This window comes from Carlito syrichta, unplaced genomic scaffold (genome assembly GCF_000164805.1).
Source record: "Carlito syrichta isolate Samal-C Ts95f unplaced genomic scaffold, Tarsius_syrichta-2.0.1 Scaffold308186, whole genome shotgun sequence".
Classification (NCBI taxonomy): domain Eukaryota; kingdom Metazoa; phylum Chordata; class Mammalia; order Primates; family Tarsiidae; genus Carlito; species Carlito syrichta.
This window is the reverse complement of record NW_007252282.1, coordinates 81647-107488: the sequence shown is the minus strand read 5'-3', so window position 1 is coordinate 107488 and position 25842 is coordinate 81647. Positions and strand designations below refer to the sequence as shown.

The window sequence follows — 25842 nt, the reverse complement described above, 5'->3', positions numbered from 1 at the left end:
AGACCAGCCTGGGCAACTTGGTGAGACCTCGTCTCTACAATAAATAAAAAAATTAGCCGGGCGTGGTAGTACGCGCATGTAGTTCCAGCTGCTTGGAAAGCTGAGGCAAAAGGATAGCCTGAGCCCAGCAGGTCGAGGCTGTGGTGGCCATGAGTGTGCCACTGCACTCCAACCTAGGCAACAGTGTGAGACTTTGACTCAAAAAAAACCAAAAAAGAAATAATACATTGCTAGTAGTTAAGCTACCTTTGTGGGCCCTTCCCACCTGGCCTTACCTTACTTCCCCTCAGGTCACAATTATCCTGACTCTGAGTTTCAGCAGCCCCCTACTGCCATGAAATCAAACTGAAAAGGGAGGGGTTGGGCCCAGGAAAGAGAGCCTGGGCCAAGATGACAAGGGAAGAAGCCACTGGCCATGCGGCAGACCCCTCGCTGCAAGGGCTCTGGGTTTGGCATTTCAACTACCTGAGTGACTACAAGGTATGTGGTGTGTAGTCCCTTGTCATTTTGCTGAAATAGAAACTGGGATCCCTGTAGTCTGTGTGCCGCTAGGCTCGAGTGTGGAGTGCAGGGCAGGGCAGTCAGTAAGATCTCAGCCCTGCGTCCACAGCTCTACACCATCTTTTACATATGGTGCATTTTCTTACAGTCACTAAAAATGCTTTTTCTCTGTGAAAATGGCTCCCCCACAAAATCAACTGAGGGTGCTGGTGGTGAAAGTGAAGAAAACTTTGTTTCTCTTGACCAGAACATGGATAGTTTATGGAAGAAAACATACATTAAAGTGATCTTGTGACTTAGGTATTCATGAAGATCTCAAAAAAATCTATCTGGTGAATGTCAACAGTTTACCACGTTCACACTCTTCAAAAGATCCAATAAAACTCCCAAATGAGGCTAGAGATCTCTGGCATCCACTCGACCCACACTCCTTCCTCTCCAACACACAATCCCACAAAATCCTTTTCCCATAAAGCACCAGGTAAATCCTATCATAAAGTCATATAAACTACCGAACTAACAATCACTGTCGGTAGAGCTTAGTGGAGAAGAAGGACAGATAGAAAATTCCAAAGGAATTAAGACTTTGAAATTAATGAAGTATTCAGGTATTCTATTAATGGGTAGAAAGTTCTGGATTATCCAGAAGAAATTAGGGAGCCACAGCTAAGTGGAAAATGAAGGGGATGCTGGGCCCATGACCTTGGTGTCTACTCACAGGACAGTTATAATCCTGGATTGATCATGCTGGGCACATATCTTCTTCATCAAGTTGACACTCTCCATTGTCTGGAACTTCTCAGCATTGATAAAAAACACAGGGCCTCGGGCCTTGGGGTAAAAGTCATGTTCTAGAGGAAACATCCAAGCATCCAGAGCAACAGCACACCTGGAACAGGACCAGACATTTGGAACTGCCATGCAGAAACCAGAAAAGAATAGGGGGCGGGGGGTTCATCCCTTTAGTGGACTGAGGGCTCAGAAAGGCGTGAAGGGGATACTGGGGCCCACACCCTTCAGTTAGGGTCTTGGCTAGGGATCGTTTTTACCCATCACCAAAGATCCTTCTAGATTTTAAACTCCATGACAGCAAGGGTCAGATCTCCTTCTGGATCTACTCTCAGTGACCCGTGACTTGAGTACCACAGAATGGGACTTCATTCATTTAATTATTCATTCATTCAACATTCATAGAGTGCCTACTGTGCTTAGCCCTGTGCTTTACATAAAGAAATAAATAACAGAGTTCTTGCCCTCAGGGAGCTCCCAGTCCAGCAGGGAAGATGAGGTAACAAGCTAGACAAGGTAAAAACAATATAGCTTAGTGCTCTGATTGCACAAAGTGCTATGTGAGGTCAGGAAAAGCCTCCCTGGTGACAAGAGCAAAACTATGTCACCAAGGACAAAACTATGGCCTAACATTCAGCCAACTCCCTCCTCCAACTCCCAAAATGTTCCTTCAGTCTTCTCCATTTCAATAAAGAAAATTATCTTTCACTCAAATAATAGACACACAAATGAAAAACCTGATTTCCTTTCTTTCCTTTGCCTCATACCTCAACCAGTCCTAAAAATTTTAAAACACATCTGGACTCCATTTGCTTGTCTCCATCTCACTGCCTTCATTCTGATGCAAATCCATCATCTCTCACCTTGATCCTGAAACAGCATCCCTCTAACTAGCCTCCAAGACTTCAGTCTAGTTCTGCTGCAATTCTTTCCCCACACAGGAATCCTTTCCTTACCAAAGGGATCTTTTTAAATGTAAATAAGATGGATTTTTCTCTGCTTAAAATCCTTCAATGGTTTCTCATCCTACTTAGAATAAAATCTAAACCTCCTTACCCTGGCCAAAAGGCCCTGTGATCTGGCCCCTGCCTGCCTCTTTGATCACATCTTCCACAGCCTCCCCTCAACCACTGGGCTCCTCCCACACAGACACAGCAAGCCTCCTTCCATCTCAGGCCTCTTGCACAAGCTGTTCCCACTGGCTGGAATGATCTTCCTCCACACATTTATGTGGCTGGCTTCTTTTCTTTTCCAGTCTTGCCTTCTGCCATTTTCTCAGAAAAGCCCTTAGATACCCTAGTATATCAGTCTTATTTTCTTCATTGCACTTGGTGATAGAGATCTTCTTATCTGTTGGCTTGTTTTCCAGTCTGTCTCCTCCCATAATAACATAATTCTATGAAATCAGAGATCTTGGCCATTGCTTTGCTAAATTCTGGTGTGTCTACAGGGCTCTTTGAGCTATGGCCACCATGTTTCTTGGCTTTGGCCCCTCCCCTCCCTTGGGAAGGTGAATCTCCTCTCCTCTCTCTAATTTATTTTCTAAATAAACTATATTCTCCAATATAGGAAAAAAAGAAAGAAAGAAATCAGAGATCTTGTTTTCTTGTTCATCAGTAGAATCCCTAGTCCGCAAGCAATGCCCAGAACATCATACTTGTGTAACAAATATTTGCTGAATGAACGAATGGTATGAACTGACAGGCAAGCAGCACCACCAGGAAACTCACCGAAATTGGGTCTCCTTGGCCAAAGCCAGAATAGCTGTGGCCCCTCCAAATGAATGTCCCATCATAGCTACACGGCTCATGTCAATGCTGCCCTGAGGAAAGTGGAGAACTCAGCCAAGTCAGAAACTCAGAACTGCTTTAGGAATTCATTAGGGGCAAGAGGAAGAAATAGTGAGGCAATGAGGCCAAAGGCACAAAATAGTGGGTAAGCCCACCAAAACCACACTATTAAGGCTCTCTCGCCTAGTGGAGAGCAGCTAGTCAAGCAATCCTTGGACTGAACAGTCTTCTGCAGGCAGAATCCTGAGAACCATGTTTTGTTTAGTTTTAATTTAGAGACAGGGTCTCTGTCACCCAGGCTGGAGTGCAGTGGCATGATCATAGTTCACTGAAGCCTAGAACTCCTAGGCTCAAGAGATCCTCTAACCTCAGCCTCCCAAGCATCTGAGAGTACAGACATGCACCATCACACCTAGCTAATTTTTAAAAACCTTTCATAGGGACAGGGTCTCATTATGTTGCCCAGGCTGGTCTTGAACTCCTGGGCTCAAGTGATACTCCCACCTTGGCCTCCCAGAGTGCTGGGATAACAGGTGTGAGACACTGCACCCAGCCAAGAACCATGTTTTTCATCTTTATTTTTCCTACCTTGTTACCTAACAATATCTGACTAGGGTAGACATTCAAATATCTATAAACAAATGATTGGATGGATATGGTCAGATTCCATACTGACCCATCGGTCTATGAGTCTATTAAGAATAAAAGATGTCTCAGCTGGGTGCGGTGGCTCATGCCTGTAATTCCAACACTTTGGGAGGCAGAGGCAAGAAGATTGCCTGAGCCCAGGGGTTCGAGACCAGCCTGGGCAACCTGGCGAAACCTCACCTCTACAATAAATAAAAAAATTAGCTAGGCATGGTGACATGAGCCTGTGGTTCCGGTCACTTGGAAGACTGAGGTGGAAGAATCGCTCGAGCCCAGCAAGTCAAGGCTACAGTAGCTGTCATCATGCCACTGCACTTCAGCCTGGGCGACAGAGTGGACTCTGACTCAAAAAAAAACAACAAAAAAAAAAAAGAGTGAGAGCTATCTCCATCCTCCAGAACTCCTGTCTTATACATTAGACCACAGGGATGACACATGGACTGGGTTGAGGGTGGAATGAGGGGGTCCCTGCTGCCGTCCACTTTGCTTTGGAGCAATGACTGGTTGTGCAGAAACCAACTCAGGTTCTCCTCCCTGGGTATCTGTCCTGATTTTTACCCAACGCCCAGGGGAAGAAAGAGCGAGTCTGCGCACTCTAACATGCTCTGCAAGAATCTATTTCTGATCCTCCTAGAAGCCTTCAGGGCATGGTTATGTAAAAAAGCCACTGCAGCTGCCTGCAAATCTGCTTGGAAAATCTCTCCAGGCTTTACTGCTCTGCTCTGAACCCCTGCTCTTCTCTGCTCCCCAGAGTTTCTATTCCAAGGCTTTGTTCCTAAATCCTTCCCTTCGCTCAGTACTATCAGATCAACATCTTGGTTGGTATTTGATACCTTTTAAAATAGGCTCATATACTCACAACCTCTCAATTCAGAAGAATAAAGAGAAGTCTCCCATCTACCCCATTTCTTTTCCACATAGTTGCCCACTTCCTACTCCCAAACAAGTGAGTTTCTTATGTGTCCTTGTGGAAATAGCTTATGCATAAATATGTAAACATGAATATATACTTTTCCCTCTTTTTACACAAGTGATACTGTAACTCACTTTTTAAATGTAACAATATTAAAACATAAAGAGCTTCCAGGCCTGGCATGGTGGTCCACACCTGTGATCCCAACACTTTGAGAGGCTGAGGCAGAGGACTGTTTGGGCCCAGGAGTTTGAGACCAGCCTATGCAACACAGCAAAACCTTGTCTCTACAAAAACTTAAAAAATAAAAGTGGTGCATGTCTGTAGTCCCAACAGAGCAAGACCCTGTCTCAAATAAATAAATAAATAAAGCACTTCCTCATGCTTTTTTACAGCTATATTTGATTTCACCACGGTATAGACAGCTAGCTGATCACCACATCTGTTCCTCTTCTTCCTGGACTCACACCTGGACTACTTCCCAAGAGTTACATGTGGCCTTGTGAATGAGTTCTAGCCAATAAAATGTGAGCAAAAGTTATAGCTCCACTTCTAGACCTGGTCCATAGAAACTTTCTTACACAAACCTCTATGCCCTTTCCCATTCTGTTTGCTTAATGTAAATAACAAATTTTGGATTTCCCCAGGGAAAAGCAGGTAGAGCCAGAAGACAAACTGGATCCCTGAGTTACCTCTTGCACAGAAGCACCCATTTGGACTTTATTTTTATGGTTATTTTTGAGTTGAGGTCATACTCTGCCACACAGGCTGTGGTGCAGTAGCACAATCACAGCTCACCATAGCCTCAAACTCCTGGGCTCAAGCAATCCTCCCGCCTTAGCCTCTCGAGTAGCTGGAACTATGGATGCGTGCAACTGTGCCCAGCTAATTTTTTTATCCTCCCCTTTTTAATTTTTTTGTAGAGGTGAGGTCTCATGATGTTACCCAGGCTAGTCTCAAACTCCTGGGCTGAAGCAATCCTCCCACCTCGGCACCCCAAAGTGTTGGGATTACAGGCATGAACCACTGCACCCAGCCCATTTGGACTTTATATAGGAGAGAAATAAATTCCTATCATACTGACCCACTGAGATATGGGGTTTAAATACTATAGCAATTAGCATTAATTAAACTAATACATCACTATTCCATAATTTTTTAAACCACTTTCCTTATGGGTGAACATTTATATTACTGTCAGTCTTTTGCTATTACAAACTACACTGGAATGAATAACGTTGTATACATCATGCTGCATGCATGCAGGTATATGTAGAATAAATTCCAAAACTGGAAATTGCTGAGTCAAAGAACATGTGCGTTTGTACTGCTGAGAGCGTTGCCAAATGCACTCCATGGGGCAACGTGTGCTCTCACCAACAATGCAGGACAATATCTACTTCCCCACAGCTTTGTCAACAGAGTGAGTAATCAATTTTGGGGTCTTACTCAATCTGATAGATGAACATTTACTTAGCTTTTAAATTCTGTATTTTCCCCAAAAGGCTGCTTCCTAACAAGTCCAACTGGATTGTAGCCTGCCATTCCTCAATGCCTATCACAGGCTCACAGCCATGCAGGCCTGGACTTCATGCCCAAAGCCCCTCCAACAACTACTGTAGTTAGTAAAGCACTCTAGATTTCAGGGTCTGCCTTACCTACTAGCCATGCAAGCAGACGCCTTTCCCTGGAGGACATTACAAAAGCCTTTAAAAGATATTTTCTAAAGAGGCTTTAGGGCATATAGCATAGGCTTTAGGATCAAAAAGCTGCAGTTGTAAGTTTGACTCTACCACTTACATAGTTGAGTAATCTTGGGTAGATATTGAACCTTTTTGAGCCTTGGTTTCTTTCTATGTAAAGAGGTAATAATGCTTACTTCATAAGTTTGTATGAGAAGCACTTATCATGGTAAGTACTCATAAAGCAATAATTGTTAGTATATATGTATGTCTAACATATATGTATATAAAGTTTATATATGTATGCATAATATGCACATAATATACATGTATCTTTATATATGTGTGATAATATATGTATATATAAGTATTAATATAATCTATGCATATATGTATGTATAATATAAATGTATATATGTACAGGCTTACTCAAACAATAGAATAGGCCGGGCTCAGTGGCTCAGTCTGTAATCCCAACACTTTGAGAGGCTAAGGTGAGTGGATTGCCTGAGCCCACGGGTTCGAGACCAGACCGGACAACTTGGCAAGAACTCATCTCTACAATAAATAAAAAATGTTCTGGGCATGGTAGCATGTGCCTGTAGTTCCGGCTACTTGGAAGGCTGACGCGGAAGGATCACTGGAGCCCAGCAGGTTAAGGCTACAATGGCAGTGAGTATGCCACTGCACTCCAGCCTCTGGGTGACAGAGTGAGACTCCCCCCACCACATCCATATGGCCCTATGGGCCACCAATCCCTTGGCCTAGAAGTGAGTATATAACCTAGGCAGGTCAATCAATATACCTTGATAGCAATGATATAGTAGTTGGCTCAGTAGGGGCAGGTGATCCAAGGAGGACCACAGCCTTCCCAGATTAGTAGAAGCTTCCCAGATTAGTGGAAGCTTTTCTTTTTAAATCTAGAACTGTAAATGAACATGCAGGCTTGAGCTGCCTGCAACTATCTTTTTTGTCTAAAGAGTCTGGTCAGAAATCCACATACACATAGAGGAACTGAGCCAGGAAAGGGGAAAAAAGAGTGCCAGAGCTTTGATGATAATGTCTGAGATCCTTGATCTGACTACACTGGCTTAAAGTTGGCCTTTGGTCTTCTTAGTTATGTGAGTGAATAATTCTCTTCTGGTTTAAGCTAGTGAGTTAGGTTTCTGTTACTTGTAATCAAGAAAGTCCTGGCTGGGCATGGTGGCTCATGCCTGTAATTCCAACACTTTGGGAGGCCCAAGCAAGAGGACTGCCTGAACCCAGGGGTTTGAGACCAGCCTGGGCAACTAGGCGAGACCTTGTCTCTACAACAAATCAAAAAAATTAGCTGGGCAAGGTGGTGTGTGCCTGTAGTTCCAACTACTTGGAAGCCTGAAGCAGAAGGATCGCCTGAGCCCAGCAGGTTGATTGCAATCCAGCCTGGGTGACAGAGTGAGACTCTGACTCAAAAAAAAAAGAAAGTCCTGATGAATACGTGGACTCTGGGTCATACCAATTGCTGTCATACCTTCAAGGTCATCAGGTCCAACCCACCAGGCAAGATGTTAAAGATAGTCTTCCCAGAAGTAACCTCTTGCAGAATCGTCAATACCCGCAAACACTCACTCACCCGCTGATGCACCTGCAACAGAGACAGACCTGGTGGGAGCTGCAGCACTCCACAGCCATCCAGCGAGGACCTCACTTACCCAGAGTCAAGGAAGAATGCAGGGACAATGTGCCTCCCAAAGATCAGCAAGCACTGTGGGGGGCCCCATGTCCTGAGAAAGGCTCAACTCCTTCAAACCTCACATAAGCACTCCTACCAGCATAATGGAATCAGCTCTGCTTTTCAGAATCCACTTACATACCATGGGGTTGTCAGTAGAAACCAGTGAGATGATGTCAATGAAATCATTTTGAAAACAAGGGATAGCCAGGCTTGGTGGTTCAGCCTGTAATCCCAGCACTTTGGGAGGCCAAGGAGAGTGGATTGCCTGAGCCCACGGGATCGAGACCCACCCGGGCAACTTGGCGAGACCTCATCTCTACATCAAAAATTAGCCAGATGTGGTAGCGCATGCCTGTCATTACGGCTACTTGGAAGGCTGAGGCAGAAGGATTGCTGGAGCCCAGCAGGTTGAGGCTACAGTGGCTGGGAGCGTGCCACTGCACTCCAGCCTGGGCAAGGGAGTGAGACGCCATCTCAAAAAAAAAAGAAAGAAAGAAAACAAGGGATTAAGAGTGCCATGACTACAGTCTGGTACCGGATTCTACTTGCCCATTTTTAGCCCTTACCTATTGTCTTTGTCTGCCTTGCTCTTACTTGCCTTCATTCCCCTTAACCCTCCCCTTTTTTTTTTGAATCTAAGTCTCACTCTGTCGCCCATACTGTAGTACAGTGTCACACTCAAGGCCACTGCAGGCTCGACCTGCTGGGCTCAGGCAATCCTTCAGCCTTCCAAGTAGCTAAAGCGTGTGCCACCACACCCAGCTAATTTTTTTGTTTGAAGATGAGACCCCCAACCAGGAGAGAGACAAGGATAAGGATAAAGAGCAAATGCTGATGGCATCTGCGGCTGGTTCCAGTGGTCTTGCTCGTTCTATAGTCTACACACATGTGCCTATCAATTCCCTTTTTCTTTCTCTTTTCTTTTCTTTGAGTTGGAGTTTCACTCTGTCGCCCAGACTGGAGTGCAGTGGCTGCTCCCGGCCACCGCAGCCTCCACCTGCTGGGCTCCGGCGATCCTTCCAAGTAGCTGGAACTACAGGCACGCGCTACCACGCCCGGCTACTTTTTTGATTTATTGTAGAGATGAGATTTCGCCTGCCCAGGCGGGTCTCGAACCCGCGGGTTCAGGCAATTCACTCACCTCAGCCTCCCAAAGGCGGGGGATTACAGGCTGAGCCACCGAGCCTGGCTCCCTTTTTCATCTAAGCAGTTTAAGTTGGGTTTCTGCCACTGGCATTTGGAGAAGTTCTGATTAATATACCATATATTTGCACTAATGTCGCAAACTCAGACCCGCTGTGATTGGGATTTCAAGAGAGAGGGATAGTTAAGAGTCTTGCTTAGCCAGGCGTGGTGACTCATGCCTGTAATCCCCGCAATATGGGAGGTGGAGGCGAGAGGATTGCCTGAACCCAGGGGTTCAACACCAGCCTGGACAACTTGATGAGACCTCGTCTCCACAATAAATCAAAAAATTAGCTGGGCATGGTGATATGCACCTGTAGTTCCAGCTACTTGGAAGGTTAAGGTAGAAGGATCACTTGAGCCCAGCAGGTCGAGGCTGTGGTGGCCGTGAGCATGCCACTGCACTCTAACCTGGGTGAAACTCCAACTCAAAAAAAAAAAAGAGTCTTGCTTAGTAAGTACAGTATAGAGAAGACAGGCCTATTAACTCTCCCTCCCAATTGGCACAAGCTTACTTGGGGATTCCTAACATGAAATTCCTTCTCCCCTTCCTCAATTCGACGAAAAGGGATCCATTCCTCCTCCAGTGACTCGGTGGGCTGGTTCTCTTCTGAGTTCTGCTTGCAGAAATAGGTGGTTGCAGCTGACTGGTCCCTAAAATACACGTCACCAGAGAGAAACTAAAAGACACTCTTAAGCTTATTTTGCCCCTTTACCAACTCTTCCCTTTCACCCATTGAGACTCTAGGTCACCCTTTGGCTTGTAGGGAAGGAGATCTGGGGGCATCATAGGAGAAGAGAAAAAGAATGGATTCTGGAGACAGACCGGGACTTGAATCCCAACTCAGCTGTGTCACATCTGGCAAGTTCTTCAACATCTTTGAACCTTGGTTTCTTCCTCTTTAAAATGGGTATAATAACTGCCTTGCCCAAATGTGGCAAGGATTAGAAGTAATCTATTGGCCAGGCATGGTGGCTCACGCCTGTAATCCCAGCACATTGGGAGGCGGAAGCAAGAGGACTGCCTGATCCCAGGGGTTCGAGACCAGCCTGGGCAACTTGGCAAGACTTTGTCTCTACAATAAATCAAAAAATTAGCTGGGCATAGTGGTGTGCACCTGTAGTTCCAGCTACTTGGAAGGCTGAAGCGGATCGCCTGAGCCCAGCAGGTTGAGGCTGCAGTAGCTGTGAGCATGCCACTGCACTCCAGCCTTGGATAACAGAGTGAGATGCCAACTCAAAAAAAAAAAAAAAAAAGAAGAAGAAGAAGCAGCAATCTATTGGCCGGGCACCATGGCTCATTCCTATAATCCCAGCACTTTGGAAGGCTGAGGAGAGAGAATTGTCTGAGCCCAGAGGTTCAAGACCAGCCTGGGTAACTTGGTGAGAACTTGTCTCTACAATAAGTCAAGAAAAATCAGCCAGGTGTGGTGCATGCCTGTAGTTCCAGCTACTTGGAAGGCTGAGGCAGATGGATCGCTTGAGCCGAGCAGGTTGAGGCTGCGGTGGCTTGAGCATACCATCTGCATTCCAGTCTGGGCAACAGAGTAAGACTCTAACTGGAAAAAAAAAAAAACAAAAAACAAAAACAAAAACAAAAAACAAAAGAAGTAATCTATTTATAAGGGATCAGCCTACATCTTAGCCACTGCAGGCACTCATCCATGCTAATTCATTTTAGCTATCTCCCTCACCTGTGCTCTGGCACAGCAACCACAAAGCCATGGGAAGCCAGCTCCATGCAGAAGGCTGAGTACAACGTCCTGGAGATGGAACAGGGAGGAGGGATCAAAACAACAGCCCAGCCTTCACCCCCATGCCTCCCCTGCTCTGCCAGCCTTCTCTAGGTGCTCTCTTCAGTCAGCCTCCAGGAAGCATTTGCAAATATTCCGGCCTTCCAACCCCATACAAACACTGAGTTAGCTCAGCCCCACTCCCAAATATATTTTTGCTACTCCAATTGCATTTTTATTGTCTAAATATTGCATGTCTCCCTATTTAGCTGGTAAACTCCTTAAGGACAGGGACTTTGACAATTTATTCAATATGCAACTCATCTGTGATTTTTTTGTCTCCCCTTTAACTTTCCAGAGTTAGAAAAAAAAAAAAAATGGCAGACTGTTAGTTGCCTACTCCAAACACCTATTTTTCCCCTCCTTGTTAATAACAGAACCTGATTTTCAGCTGAAGACACTGTCATGCCATCAAAACACTGCATTTCCCAATCTTCCTTGCAGCCAGGTTTGTCTGTGTGGTTAAGTTCTAACCCCACGGGTCCAATAGAAATACAATGCTAACTTCATAAGTAATTTAAAATTTTCTAGTAGACATATTTCAAAAAGTAAAAAGAAACAGGTGAAATTAACCTTAATAATATATTTTAACCTATTAACTCAAATATAATGTCAACATATAATCACAAATATAAAATTAATGAAAGTCTGCTAAATTTTTTATATGAATTTTTTGAAATCTAGTGTATATTTTACACTTGCAGCATCTCTCAGTTTGGACCACTCAAATTTCAAGTGTTCAACAGCCACATGTAGCTAGAATTTACTATAATGAACAGAGCAGCTCTAGCCAATGATATATAAGCAGTTGTGTTATTATAGAACTTTTAAGGAATCACCTTAAAATGGAGAGTGCTCTCTTCCTATTTCCTGGAATGCTGACGTAATGGTTAGAGCTAAAGCAGCCACCCTGGGTCATGAGATATCCTTAGAAATGGAAGCCACCTATGAAAGCAAGGTTTCAAAAGAAGTCTAGTTCTCTGATAGCTTTGTGGAACTATCATATCAACCTTACCTGTCTATTTCTTGCTTTCTTTTATCTGAGAGAGAAACCAAATTTACCATGTTTAAGTCATTATTATTTAGTGTTTTCTATTACATACAACTTGACCAAATCCTAATTGATACACAAAGGTCAGTTTCTTGTTTCTTTTCGCCTTCTTCCACTTTTCCAGGGGAGGCAGTGAACTGAACTTAAGAGCCAGGGAGATTTCTGACCCCTTTCCAGTTCAAACTGTGTGACCATGGGTAAGTCTGCCTTTCAGAGCCTGTTTGCTCATCTGAAAAATATGTATCTCTGCCTGTCTATCTCACAGAATTGTGTGGGAACCAAATGAGACAACAACACACTGTGAACAGTGAGTGTTTAAATGCAGGCTGTGTTTCAGCCAGGCTCAGTGGCTCAGCCTGTAATCCCGTGCTTTGGGAGGCTGAGGGGAGTGGATTGCCTGAGCCCGCGGGTTTGAGACCCGCCTGGGCAACTTGGTGAGACCTCATCTCTACAATAATTCAAAAAATTAGCCAGGCGTGGTAGTGTGTGCCTGTAGTTCCAGCTACTTGGATGGCTGAGGCGGAAGGATCACTGGAGCCCAGCAGGTCGAGGCTGCGGTGGCCGGGAGCGGCCACTGCACTCCGGTCTGGGTGACAGAGTGAGACTCCAACTCAAAAAAAAAAAAAAAAAAAAATGCACATGTTCCTCTCTGGGATGGAAAGCCACAGGTCTGTGACCCATGAGAAGGATTTCAGAGCCTGAATTAGCCACAGATGCAATGAAAGAAAACAATGTCCCATGCCCTCCCTTTCCTTTTTTTTGAATTTCACTTTGGTTAGTGAAGAGAATTAAAACTGGTTCATATGTATATGATATATGAAGTCTCAGTACAGATTCTTATACCAAAAAGACAACCTTCAAGGTCATGTGCTCACCTGCTCTCTCTATAAATATCTGTGGGCTTAGGAGGGAATGTTTCTTAGTTGCTTTTCTTTGTGAGACTAAAATCTTCCTGAAGGCAGGAACTCTCTCTTCTTCACTACTGAATGCCCATTCCTGGCACAAGACTTGGCACAGTAGGTAACCAATTTACTGAATAAGAAACCAACATTGAAAACCATCTACTTGCCTTTCTAGCCTCATCTCCACATCTACTTTCCACTTCCTGATGTGGGCTACAGTTAATGTGAGTGTCTCGGCTCCTCTAGGGTATGTAGCTTCCTTGATTTGTTTGTCTCTCTATGTCCCAGCCCCTCTCATGCCAAAGGACTGGCACACAGCAGGGGCTCCACAGATCTCTGCTGAATAAATAAGAACCTAGCAAGACACAGCCTTTGTATCTGTTCAGTAAATATTTACTGGGAAACAACTAATTTCCAGATACGGACCTAGGCACTGAGCAAAAGAAGGCAGATATGGTCTCGGCCTTCATGGAGCTTACAAACGAGTGGGGAAGACAGGCATGAAAGAATAATTACACAAATAATAATTCATTACAGTTATGTTAAATACTGGAAAACTTGACCTAATATAAGGGTCAGGGTGTGTGTCCCTAAGACAGTGTATCCAAATAAGACTTTGAAGATAATTTGGAATTAGCCAGGCAAAAGAAGGACAGAAGAGAACGGCTAACATTCCAGGCAAAGGGATCAGCCATAAAGCATAGCACAGACGAAGACTCTGAGACAGGAAATAACATAGTGCCTTTATGTAAGTGATAGAAGGTCAGTTTGTCTGGAGAGCTGGAGTGGGGCAAGTAGCAAGAATCAAGGCTAGAAACTTGTCTTGGTCCTGCATCCAGGTAAGACTGTGGAAAAAACTGAGTTAAGTACAAAGTGCTATTAACAACTTTTATTTTATTTTATTTTTGAGTTGGAGTCTCACTCTGTTACCCAGATTGGAGTGCAGTGGCCTCAACCTGCTGGGCTCCAGTGATCCTTCCGCCTCAGCCTTCCAAGTAGCTGGAACTACAGGTGCGTGCTACCACACCCAGCTAATTTTTGATTTATTGTAGAGATGATGTCTCGCCAAGTTGCCCAGGTGGGTCACGAACCCGCGGGCTCAGGCAATCCACTCACCTCAGCTTCCCAAAGTGCGGGATTACAGGCTGAGCCACCGAGCTCGGCTTATTAACAAGTTTTAAGTAGGGGAGGAACATTCATTCAACAAATATTTATTAAGTACCTAGTATATACCAGGCACTGTGCCAGGTGCTAGAATGACAAAATCATATTTGGTTTAAAAATAGATCTTCCGGGAGGGCAGAGGTGCAGAAAGGCAAATATAGATGTCTTTGAGATGTGTAACATTCTGGGACATAAACTAGACATGCATGCTGATGGATGAACAGATAGAATATTCACAAGCAGGTATCTTGAACTCCTTCTTCTGATATTTCAGGCAATAAGACTGTACATTTATATTCCTAATGTATAGTATAAAGTAATAATTCAGTATGGCTGAAGTTAATACAATATTATTTCTTGGTTCACAAGCAATACCTCAAGTTAAAAGAAAAAAAGTTATTTTTTCATACTTGAGAAGTTAAATAGAACAATATAAATTGGTGGAAGTATTATTCAAATTATAATTTTGTGGAGAAAAGACCACAATTATGTTTATATGCTTATGTAAAATAAACTGTTATCTTTGGCCATTTGTAGAGTAACTGGTTAGATTCTTTAAAGACATGCTGATATATTTACTGTATGTTTTAGGTAATAAAAATATAGATCTTGGTAAAAAAAAAAAAAGAATATTCACAAGCTTACATAGTTACTAGGTTATAGAATATACCAAGGTGTAGATATCAGAATTTATGGGACGAATTCTCAGTGGATTCCAAATTATGAAACTTAGGCCAAAAGTTCCCAAAGTCTGATAAAGAGATCTTCCAGGTCACCATTGTTGTAACCCTCCATGTACAGAAAGGGAGAGAAGAACTGACATGGGTGTACACCTAGAAGGTGCCAAGTGAAGTGAATCCTCACAAACCTCCCGGTGGGAGCAGCATCCCCCTTTAAGAGATAATGAAATCTAGGCTCAGAGTTACACAACCTTTCCAGGCTTGCACAGAGCACAAGTGGCATGGCTGGATTTGCATGTGAGGCTGCTACCTTCATGAGTGCAGAGGACACATCCGACTTACTGCTATGCCAGTACCACACAGAGTAGTCCCCCATGTTGACTGAATGGCTCTTCTATTGTAAAACTCATGATCCTTCTAGTACTTCTGGGCTGTTATATAGGAAGAAAGCTCAAAGTGTCTGTTTATATAAATGCTGGCACATGAGAAGTGAAGGATGTGAAGGCTGCCCAAAGGCTCCACCAGGCAAGAGGAGCTTGAAAAAGGCCTTACTGAGAAGGTGGCCCCAATGCTATGGGATGAATCAGATGGGAGATAACAGAGCTGACAGATGGAAATATCTCTTTGGTTGGTTTGTGTTTCTGCCCTTTGAGAATAAGTTGTCACTAGACAAGGAATATGGCAAGGTCTGGAGGAAAGAAGCTCTTACCTGAAGGCTCCCAGGCCATGGGAGAAGATGATCAAGGGGTATCCAGAGTCCTTTGTCTTAAAGGGGCCATTCCAGCTAACAGGTATGCGACAAGATCCTAGCAGAGATACGGGCTATAGAATCTCTGGCTGCCCCAAAGCTGTCATCCCAAGGGCAGCCTGAGTATAGGCATGGGCCAGGACATGTGTTCCTCCCCTCTGAGCAGCCCAGGGCAATCAATTACCTTTTCTTTCCCAGAGAGAGTGAACACAATCAAAATGGGAAGATAATCCAAAGGGGCAGTACTGAACAACACTGGAGTAAATTACTGAGAGGCCAAGGCAATGGGTAGAGTTCCCAGGGGTGAGGCCTTTGGGGGAAGTGGATGACTTTGTGTGACCCTACCCAGGAGAGGGAAGGACTGGAGGTAACAGCAGGAGTTCTTTGATATACACAGCAGCTCCTGCCACAGAGTGGGAATTAATACATGTTGAATAAGTAATAGGTGCCATCTATGGAACACATTTTGTCCCAAGCACTGCATGAGAGGCTTTACATACACCCCACACTACAAGCCTGCAAAGGCAGGTGTTCAGACAGGGTAAATAACTTGCCAGAGGCCCATGGCTAGTAAATTATAAAGTCTGGATTCAAATCCAGGAGAGTCTAACTTGATAACCAAAGCTCTCATGCAAGTAATTCTCCCCCAACTTCCACATCACTCTGGCTAACGGATGCCCCCTCTACAAAAGCCTGTACACTGCAAGCTATAAGGTGCTGTGTCTGCCTGGGGATCTCCTAGGAACATAACCAAGCAACTGGGAAAGCATTCAGGGTCAGGCCAGCCCTTACCCACAGCCAGGCTGAACAGCAACCCCCCCCAGCGCTTATTAAACTGCAGGTAATCGGCCAGGCCAGTGCAGTACTCATAGCGGGGAATCCACAGGGGCTGCTCCGTGGTCTCCTCCACCTCTTGGCAGGGATAGAAGAGTCGAAAGAAGCTCCCCTGTAGAAAAGAAGAGAGCAGCTGCTCAGAGCAAGAAGCCCAAGCACGGTGAGATGCCCTACCAGACACACTCAGCAGATGTTTGGGGCACTAGCAAAACAGGGCACCACAACAGGGAAATGTAAGTTTCAGTGTACACACATACCTGAATTTTACATTCAGAAGTCCAGAAGGAAGCATACTTATTTTTAGCAAACATGGAAAGCTTACGTTATCTCAAATAGTCAACGGTAGCTTGAATTACAGGGAGGAAGGCACCAGAAATATTTTTGAGGACTTGGGACACTGAAAAATTTAAATCTGGCCCTGAGGTCTGGCCTGGGGGAGCCACAGAAGACAGAGATTAACCCTCATGCTGAATGGGGTGACTCACTCAGGTCACTCTGTCAGGCTGGCCCTCAGGAAGCAGCAGCACATATTGTTCATGGGAGTAGGTGAGAGGTCGCCAAGAAGTGTGTGCCTCCCATATGGGGGAGGCGGAGTCCAAGAGCCAGTAGAGAAAGACCAAGAACTAATGGAGGGTGAGCCTGCAAGCCAAAGCAGGAGGGGAAAACAAAAGGAGGCCAGAAAGGAGAGAAAGAAAGTCCTACCTGGGTTGGGGAGCCCAAGGCCAATGGGACCTGCCCACAGCTCTTCCTCTCATACACTCAGGATGAGCTCGAAAAACTTTCCAGGATCAAGCATCTGCCCTCAAGATAGATAAGAGGATCCACGAGCTGCCTTTGAAGCTAGAAGCTCCCTTTCCTCCCAGCTGGAAAAACAACCCATCATCTCAGTCTATTGGGATGTTTCTTTTTTTTTTTTTTTTTGAGTTGGAGTCTCACTCTGTTGCCCAGACTGGAGTGCAGTGGCCGCTCCCGGCCACTGCAGCCTTGGCTTGCTGAGCTCCGGCGATCCTTCCACCTCAGCTTTCCAAGTAGTTGGAACTACAGGCGCGTGCTACCACGCCCGGCTGATGTTTTTATTTATTGTAGAGATGAGGTCTCGCTGCCCAGGCGGGTCTTGAACCCGCGGGCTCAGGCAATCCACTCACCTCAGCCTCCCAAAGGCACGGGATTACAGGCTGAGCCACCGAGCCCGGCTTATTGGGATGTTTCTAATATTTGGAGAGGAAGAAAAACGTCAGGGAAGTCAGGCCTGGGGGCTTGATAACCAAATTCCCCCATGTGAATTTGCACGAGACTTACAATCAGTAAGTCATGGTGCAGGCAGTAGCAGTGGAGACATGCAGGAACAGAGCTGCAGACACTTACCTGGAGGCTCTGACCCTCCATCACATCTCCACAGCCTACGAGGTGGGGTCCCGTGACAGGTGGAAAGCCCACTGACTGGTTGGCCCCCATTTCATCACCAGGCGAATCAAATGACTTAGCAGAGCTCGATGGCTGGAGGGTAGAACACAGAACACCCTCTTGCTGGTTTATTCTTAGTTTCCTGTTGCCTGTTGGTTATGTGTGTCATCTGCCACCCCATCCACCCGTCCTTATCAGCCACCCTCCCTATCACTCACAAAATCTTGCACATTTTCTGCTTTGCTATGCTATCTTTGCCAAGGTTTAGGGACTGCTTTTGGGGGGACAGGGGGTGAAGAGTTAATTATGAAAAGGACAAAAAGGATCCAAACTCTTCAAAGCTCATTAATAAGGGTTTATCCAGCATCTAACATTTGCCTAGCACAGCAGCAGCTACTGCAGACACTATAACACAAACTTTGCCCTCATGAGGCTAGTAAGAATCATTAACATCAATTATTTACTGTCACCATTGTACTAAGCCCTTTATATACATTATATACATTACATCATTTCATTGTCTCAACAACTCTGAGGTAGGTACTATTAAGCCCTGCTTTGTCAGGTGCGGTGGCTCATACCTGTAATCCCAGCACTTTGGGAGGCAGAGGTGAGAGGACTGCCTGAGCCTGAGGGTTCAAGACCAGCCTGGAAACTTGGCAAGACCTTGTCTGTACAATAAATCAAAAAATTAGCTGGGTATAGTGGCGCGTGCCTGTAGTTTTAGCTACTTGAAAGGCAGAGGTGGAAGGATCACCTGAGCCCAGCAGGTCAAAGCTGTGGTAGCCATGAAGCATGCCAGTGCACTCCAGCCTAGGTGACAAAGTGAGACTCTGACTCCAAAAAAAAAAAAAAAAAAAAGACCCTGCTTTACACATGAGGAAATTAAGGCATAGAAAGGGTGAATGACTTTCCCAAATTGTCCTGTTTATTGGTGGCAAAACCACTTCTGTCTAATCCAGAAGCTGAGCCCTAATCATTACAGATCCTGCTCTTGGGGAGGCTCAGTTGTACATACATAAAGTCGTTGACCAAAACTAACTACCCTCCTTCCCTTCCTTTCTTTCAGACAAGATCTTGATATGTTGCCCAGGCTGATCTCAAACTCCTGGCCTCAAGTGATCCTCCCGCCTCAGCCTCCAAAATAGCTGTGGTAACAGATAGGAGCCACTGTACCCAGCTTTAAACTACTGAATATAAGGTGGCACTTATGCTGGACCTTGAAAGATGAAGACGTTTAGAGAGGCAGGGGAGAAGAAATGCACTTCCAGACAAGACATAAGAGGAAAAAAAGGCAGAGACAGGGAAGAGCATGATGTGGGCAGTAGCTCAAACAGGAGTCTTCAATGTGACAGGTGTGCAGGCTTTTGAGGAGTTAACATTCCTATGACTTCACTGCTTCTTCTATTTGGGCTGATGCCACTGCTCACTATCCTGCTTCCATTTCATCATCTCCAACACCATCATCATCATCACATTTACTCTGTGCCCAGGACTATGTTATAATATGTGCTTTACATATATTATTTAATTTAATCTTGATAGCAATCCCAAGTATGTAATATTATCTCATTTTACAAATGAGGAAACTGATGCTTGATAAAGCTAGGTAAATTACCCAAAAACACACAGCTAGCGGAGCCAGAATTTGATCATGGGCTATGTGACTGATAAGAATATGGTCAAACTTTCCAATGTCCACTGCCTTGTGATTTGGGTAGGGCTGATGCCTCCTTAACCTCTAGAGTTAGGCCTCAATTAAGCTAGCCAATCAGCCCCTGTTATCCTCTGGTATTTGGATGAAGAGTGGGCATATGACATTAAGTTAGTCCCATGAGAGAAAAGCCCAGGACTTTGGTTCGATGCTTGAGAGAAGAAAAGTCTTTCTTGTTTTGAACTAGTGTGATGTGCAAATGTCACCTGTCAAGTGGCCTTGAACTATTGTAGCCTGTTTGCCACCTTGGGGCTGAAGCCATCGATGGTGGATGGCAGAACTGGGAGAAACACAGAGAAATGGAGCCATATTCGCAGAGACATTAAGAATCCACAGATTGGCCAGGTGCGGTGACTCACGCCTATAATCCCAAAACTTTGGGAGGCTAGTGAGAGGACTGCCTGAGCCCCTGGGTTTGAGACCAGCCTGAGCAACTTGGTGAGGCCTTATCTCTGCAATAAATCAAAAAATTAGGGCATGGTGGTGTGTGCCTGTAGTTCCAGCTACTTGGAAGGTTGAGGTGGAAGGATCACCTGAGCCCAGCAGGTCGAGGCTGTGGTGGTCATGAGTGTGCCACTGTACTCCAGCCTGGGTGACAGAGTAAGACTCCAGTTCAAAAAAATTAAAAAATAAAAAAGCCTCCATGGATTAGACCACACTTGAAGCCTGACCTATTCCTAGACTCTCTAGTTACATAAGTCAATAAATTCCCTTTCTTGTTTAAACCAACTGAATTTAAACTTTTATTGCTTGCAACCAAAAGCATCTAAATGGATACACTGAATCTAGGACTACATTATTCATCGTTAAATTATTCTGCTTCCTTTAAGATGCTCTGGGAGAGATCAGGGAGTTCAAGACAAAGAGTGTTTGGGCAAGAAGAGACCTCACAGATCATTTTGCAGTCCTCCCCATAATCACCTTCCCCTCCCTCCAGTATATACATATGCTTTATGATGAGGAAACCAAGGTCTTGAGAGATTAAGTGAGCTGCTCAAGGTCACAGGCAGAACTCTTTTTTTTTTTTTTTTGAGTTGGAGTCTCACTCCGTCGCCCAGTTTGGAGAGCAATGGCACACTTACAGCCGCCCCAGCATCAACCCGCTGGGCTCTGGTGATCCTTCCACCTCGGCCTTCCAAGTAGCCGAAACTATAGGTGCTCGCTAGCTCACCCGGCTAATTTTTGATTTACTGTAGAGACGAGGTCTCACCAAGTTGCCCGGGCTGGTCTCGAACCTGTGGGCTCAGGCAATCCAGCCACCTCAGCCTCCCAAAGTACTGGGATTACAGGCTGAGCCACCAAGCCCAGCCCAGAACACACAAAGCTCCTGATTGGTGGCTTCCAAAGGTCTAATCCAAACAAAACTAATGTTGTATTTAACTTTGGGAGATAATAAATTACTTTATTCCTATGACAGACTTAACTTCTTCATTTTGTTTCTCCGAAGCAAACTGAAAAGCAAACTCAATTATTTTTTTAAAGAAGTTGAGCTCCTGAGGCAGTCAGTGGACTGTTTAAAGGTCCATGACAGCTGCCTGGCCTCAGGCCGACCTTTCCCCCTTGTGGTTGAGGTACACAGGCAGAGAGCCACAAGACACATGTCACCCACATGACAATGAAGCAGCATGAGTTCTAACTGTCCTAAAAGACAGGCATATAAGAGACCGCAGGCATTCTGAGAAGAAAGAGCACTCCTTTGGCTTGGGAGTAGAGGGCAGGGGAAGATGGGAAAGGCTGACTTGCAAGTAGAAAAAAAAAGGTGAGCAAAGCCACAGTAATAAGGAAGCACATGTGAGAAACAAGGCACAGGTGAGCAAAGGAAGTTGTGCCCAGATTGGACAGAAGCAGGCTCTCAACTGCCACCTAAGAAGTTGGTATCTACTCTGGAAACGAGGTCACGGATGTGAGAGGTATGTAGTCTGAGCAATCCATACTTGAGGCTGCCTCACTTTCTTCCCTTGGGAAGTGATCTGATCTCTGGAAGCCTGATCTCCCATCTGTGCAATGGGAATACTATCCCCTCCTCTCAGGGATGCTGTGGAGATAAAGTGAAATAACATATTTATTTTTTATTTTTTTATTTTTATTTTTTTAATCAGAGTGTCACTCTGTCGCCCAGGCTGGAGTACAGTGGCACGCTCACAGCCCCCATAGCCTTGACCTGGTGGGCTCAGGCGATCCTTCCATCTCAGCCTTCCAAGTAGCTGGAACATCAGGCACATGCTACCATGCCTGGTTTATTTTTTGATTTATTGTAGAGATGAGGTCTCACCAAGTTGCCCAGGCTGGTCTCAAATCCCTGAGCTCAGGCAATCCTCTTGCCTCAAAATAATGCATTTAAAGCACCTAGTGTGGTAACTGGCTCTTAGGAGGCATCCAGGAAATATATGCTGGGTGAAAACTAGAAACAACAGAATTTGGCCACTGAGTGGTTTTGGAGACGCAAGAGAAAAAAGAGCCAAAGGTGAGTCGGTTTCAGGACAGGTAGCGCGCGCCTGTAGTTCCAGCTACTTGGAATGCTGAGGCGGAAGGATCGCCAGAGCCCAGCAGGTCGAGGCTGTGGTGGCTGGGAGCAGCCACTGCACTCCAGTCTGGGCGACAGAGTGAGACTCCAAATCAAAAAAAAAAGAAAATAGCCAAACAGAGGATAGCAGAACTCTCTGGCACCCTGGAAATTTTCTAGAAGGGTCATCAATTAAATTGTTTGGAAATAAAAACTAAAGAAACTAATTGGCCAGAGTGAGGCTAACAGGAAAATGAATCTGTGTGTCCCTAGGCTCACATTGATCCCCAAACAGGATGGGGAGATTGAAAAATCCAATCTGGTTGCAACTTCTGCCAAAGAGACATTCACACAAAGCATCCAGTGTCACATCTAATAAATACCATCGAATTTTCCAAGGATATCAGTCTAAGTGTCTCTACCTTCTTTTGCTCACCTTGTCTAAACAATTCATGGTGGTGCACATCCAGAAGCCTCTTCGTACATCAAGGACCAGTGAAGTCTCTAGTCTCTGTGAAGCTTTCCAAGTCCTTCTAACCTTTCCTCCCCTCATCTCTGAGCACTGTCTGCCTCCCTCATCTAGTAACCAGTCACAGGCTGCCTTAGGACAGCTCTGGGATTAGCACCTATTTTGGCAGTTTTCAATCAGTGACTTGCCTACAACAGTGGTCCACACAGAATCTAGTTCAGAAGGTCCTGAACCTATCATCATAATCATCTGGAAAACTTCAAAAATGTATATTCTAAGACCCACATTCCCAGAGTCAGTTTGTAAAGGCTTCCCAGGTGTTTCTGATCAGCAAGGTTTGAGACCCTCTGGTCCAGATGATACAAAGAACATTTTTTTTTTTTTTGAGTTAGAATCTCACTCTTGTCGCTCAGGCTGCAATGCAGTGCACACTCACGGCCACCGCAGCATCAACCTGCTGGGCTTAGGCAATCCTTCTGCCTCAGCCTTCCAAGTAGCTGGAACTATAGACCTATGCCATCACGCCCGGCTAATTTTTGTGATTTATTGTAGGACGAGGTCTCGCCAAGTTGCCTGGGCTGGTCTCGAACCCCTGGGGTCAGGCAATCCTATCACCTTGGCCTCCCAAAGTGCTGGGATTACAGACTGAGCCACTGTGCCCAGCTGACACAAAGAACTTTTATTCAGACATGCATGCATGCAACAAACACTTGAGTGCATACTTGTTCTGGGCCACCATTTTCATGACTGATTTCAGTTGGCATAATCCCCATGGCCACTCAGAAGCATGTTCCTGTCACTCACTAGACTTAATGTAGTGCCCTGCATATAGCTGGCTGAATAATTAATTTATCCAAAGAATACTATCTAATTTTTTCACACGTATGCCTTATCTCTTCAGATACACTCCAGGGGTAAAGACTGCGTTGTATAGTTCTTTGTAGGCCAAATCATCTATCTGCATGCTTTCCCCACATAGTAGGAACTCAATAATGTTCCTTCAGTTAGCTAGATTCACACCATCTCAATTCTTTAATCTTTTTTATCTAAAAATAAGGCTATGGCTGGTCTCGGTGGCTCAGCCTGTAATCCCAGCACTTTGGGAGGCCAAGGCAAGTGGATTGCCTGAGCCCGTGGGTTTGAGACCAGCCCGGGCAACTTGGTGAGAACTCGGCTGTACAACAAATCAAAAAATAATAATAAAAAAATAAAATAAAAAAAAATAAAAATAAGACTATATGATTTGGTAGTGGAAAAAAGTTTTTGGTGACTCTGAATTCCATCTCTGCCACTTAATAGCTGTGTGATTTTGAGCAAGTTCCTTAAACTCTAAACCTCTGGTAACTTATCCATATGCCAAAAATAGCTACTCATGAGGTTGTCCATGAGGATTAAGTAATGTATGTAAAGCACTTGACACACATAAGGTACTAGAAGTATAGGAGGTAGCTATAACTATAATTATTTTAGCCAACTACATGACATCCCTGAGTTTAAGTTCCTTGTATGTAAAATGGGGACACTTCATAAGTGAAATTTTTAAAAAATTGATATTGTCTGGGGCCTGGTACATTTAAAGTGCTCATAAAATGTTAGGAACTAATTAACAGTACGATGTTTCTCTTTCACCGTTCCCAGTCTAGCCCTCTTTCATTTTTCCTGGATTAAATCCTAAACAGATTTTTTTCTACCTGCCTTTTCAGGCCTGAGACACCGCCACTAAAGCCAGAGGCTCCTAAGCAGGCCCGGAAGAGCCCAGAGGGAATGGACTGGCTTACACTGCAGCTGTCCTCTCCGGCTGGGGTCCTGTTTTTAGTGAGCAGGGGACTGCGCCTCTGCCAGCTGCGTGGACCTTTCATCACTGGATATTTTGGGACGGAGTCCAAGATAAGCACTTCTCTGGTGCTTCCTTTCAGACAAAGCTCTCTGGAGACGAAAAGTTCATCGGCCTGACCTTTGGTCTCTGGAGGAAGTGAGGAAATATCATCCCCCTCTTAGAGAATGGAGACGCCTAGGGCTCAAGGGATGGGTTTGGGCAACAAGGTGGCAGAGCTAGAAAATAGCCCTGATGAGAGCGTTCCAGAACATTAATAATTGTAATAAAAATAATCTCCATCGTTTGTGGAGGCTTTACAGTTTACAAAGCACCTTCACACATACTTAGCTTATTGGCTTCACACATAACCTCACCCTAAGACTGACGGAGCAGCTGTCATCTGCAGTTTAGAGGTGAAGGAAGTGAGTCCCAGGGTTGTATGCTCTGCCCAAGGTCACAGAGGTGAGAGGCAGAGTTGGGCTAGACCAGCATCTGCTTACTTCGAGGCCAGGGTTCTTCCGCGGACCGGGAAGAAGGAACGGGGACCCTTCTCCCACCGGCGTGAACAACAGGAGAATGGGAGTAAGAGTGAAGCATGCACAAAGCGTGGAGGGACACAAAGAAGTCCAGGTTTCAGGAGGTGAGGCTGTAGGGTCAGGATGAGGCCGAGGGCTCAGGGCAAGGTTGTGGCGTCCAGGGTGGGGCTGCGGGCTCAGGGTGAGGTTGGGGTCCCGGGAGAGAGCTCAGGGAGGGACTCCAGGGGCGCCCGGAGTGGAGGTTAGGTGGGAGGGTTATGGGTGTGGGTTGATGTTGGCGGTGTCGGAAAAGGAAACAGGACGAAGATTAACGTGCAGTTCCTGCGATAGAGAGACGAGAAGGCCCAAAGCGGGTCGGAATACAAAAGAGTCCGCAGGCAGCGCAGTCGAGAACAAGACCTTTCTCCAATCACACTTACCCAGTCAAGTTGATCCCTCAGAAGCAGCCCCTGACGTTTAACTCGGTGGAAACGAGAAAACTCCCAGGAGCCAGTGGCCCTTTGGAAGTTGTAGTTTCCAAGGTTCAACATGGGCGCTGAGAAGCACTTCCCGCCTCTCCGTCTGGGACTACAACCCCCGAGGGGCTCCGCGCAAGACTGAGCATCACAACCCTAGGACTACAATTCCCAGAGTTCTACGCGATCTCCGTGGTTGGGCGAAACTGCCCAAGACTAGGATGCGGTGCGAGTTCTCCCCCTGGTGGTCCGAAGACCTGCCGCCACGATTACAGGTCTCGAGCGGAGGGTTACCGTGTGTCGTTCCCGTTAGGAACCCTCCGCCTCATCGTCCCTCAAATAGTTCTCAGGCGTGCCTAGAAATAGCCGCGGTTTCACTTTATTCTCAGGGAGATGGGGAGGTGGTTGGGGCTTGTTTAGTGTCCCCCTCCCACCCCCGCTTCCTATGAGAATTCCCTACCAACCTACTTCTGTTGACACCTGTGATTTTCCATTGTCCTTCTCAAAAGACCCATTGGCTGAGAACAGGGAGGAACCTGAGAGGTCAGCTG

The 25842-nt window shown here is 45.4% G+C and overlaps 1 protein-coding gene across 1 annotated transcript; it reads right to left on the bottom strand.

The window, feature by feature from the left end:
• Positions 1–1215: 1215 nt before the first annotated feature.
• On the bottom strand, positions 1216–25393 carry PAFAH2 (platelet activating factor acetylhydrolase 2). The gene is made up of 9 exons (XM_021716117.1): positions 25256–25393; positions 17760–17891; positions 16353–16506; positions 15522–15618; positions 10917–10985; positions 9738–9876; positions 7834–7947; positions 3021–3112; positions 1216–1390 (listed from the first exon to the last, which is right to left on the bottom strand). The coding sequence occupies exons 1-9, from the start codon at positions 25364–25366 to the stop codon at positions 1216–1218; spliced, it is 1083 nt and encodes a 360-aa protein (XP_021571792.1). The 5' UTR covers positions 25367–25393.
• Positions 25394–25842: the final 449 nt, after the last annotated feature.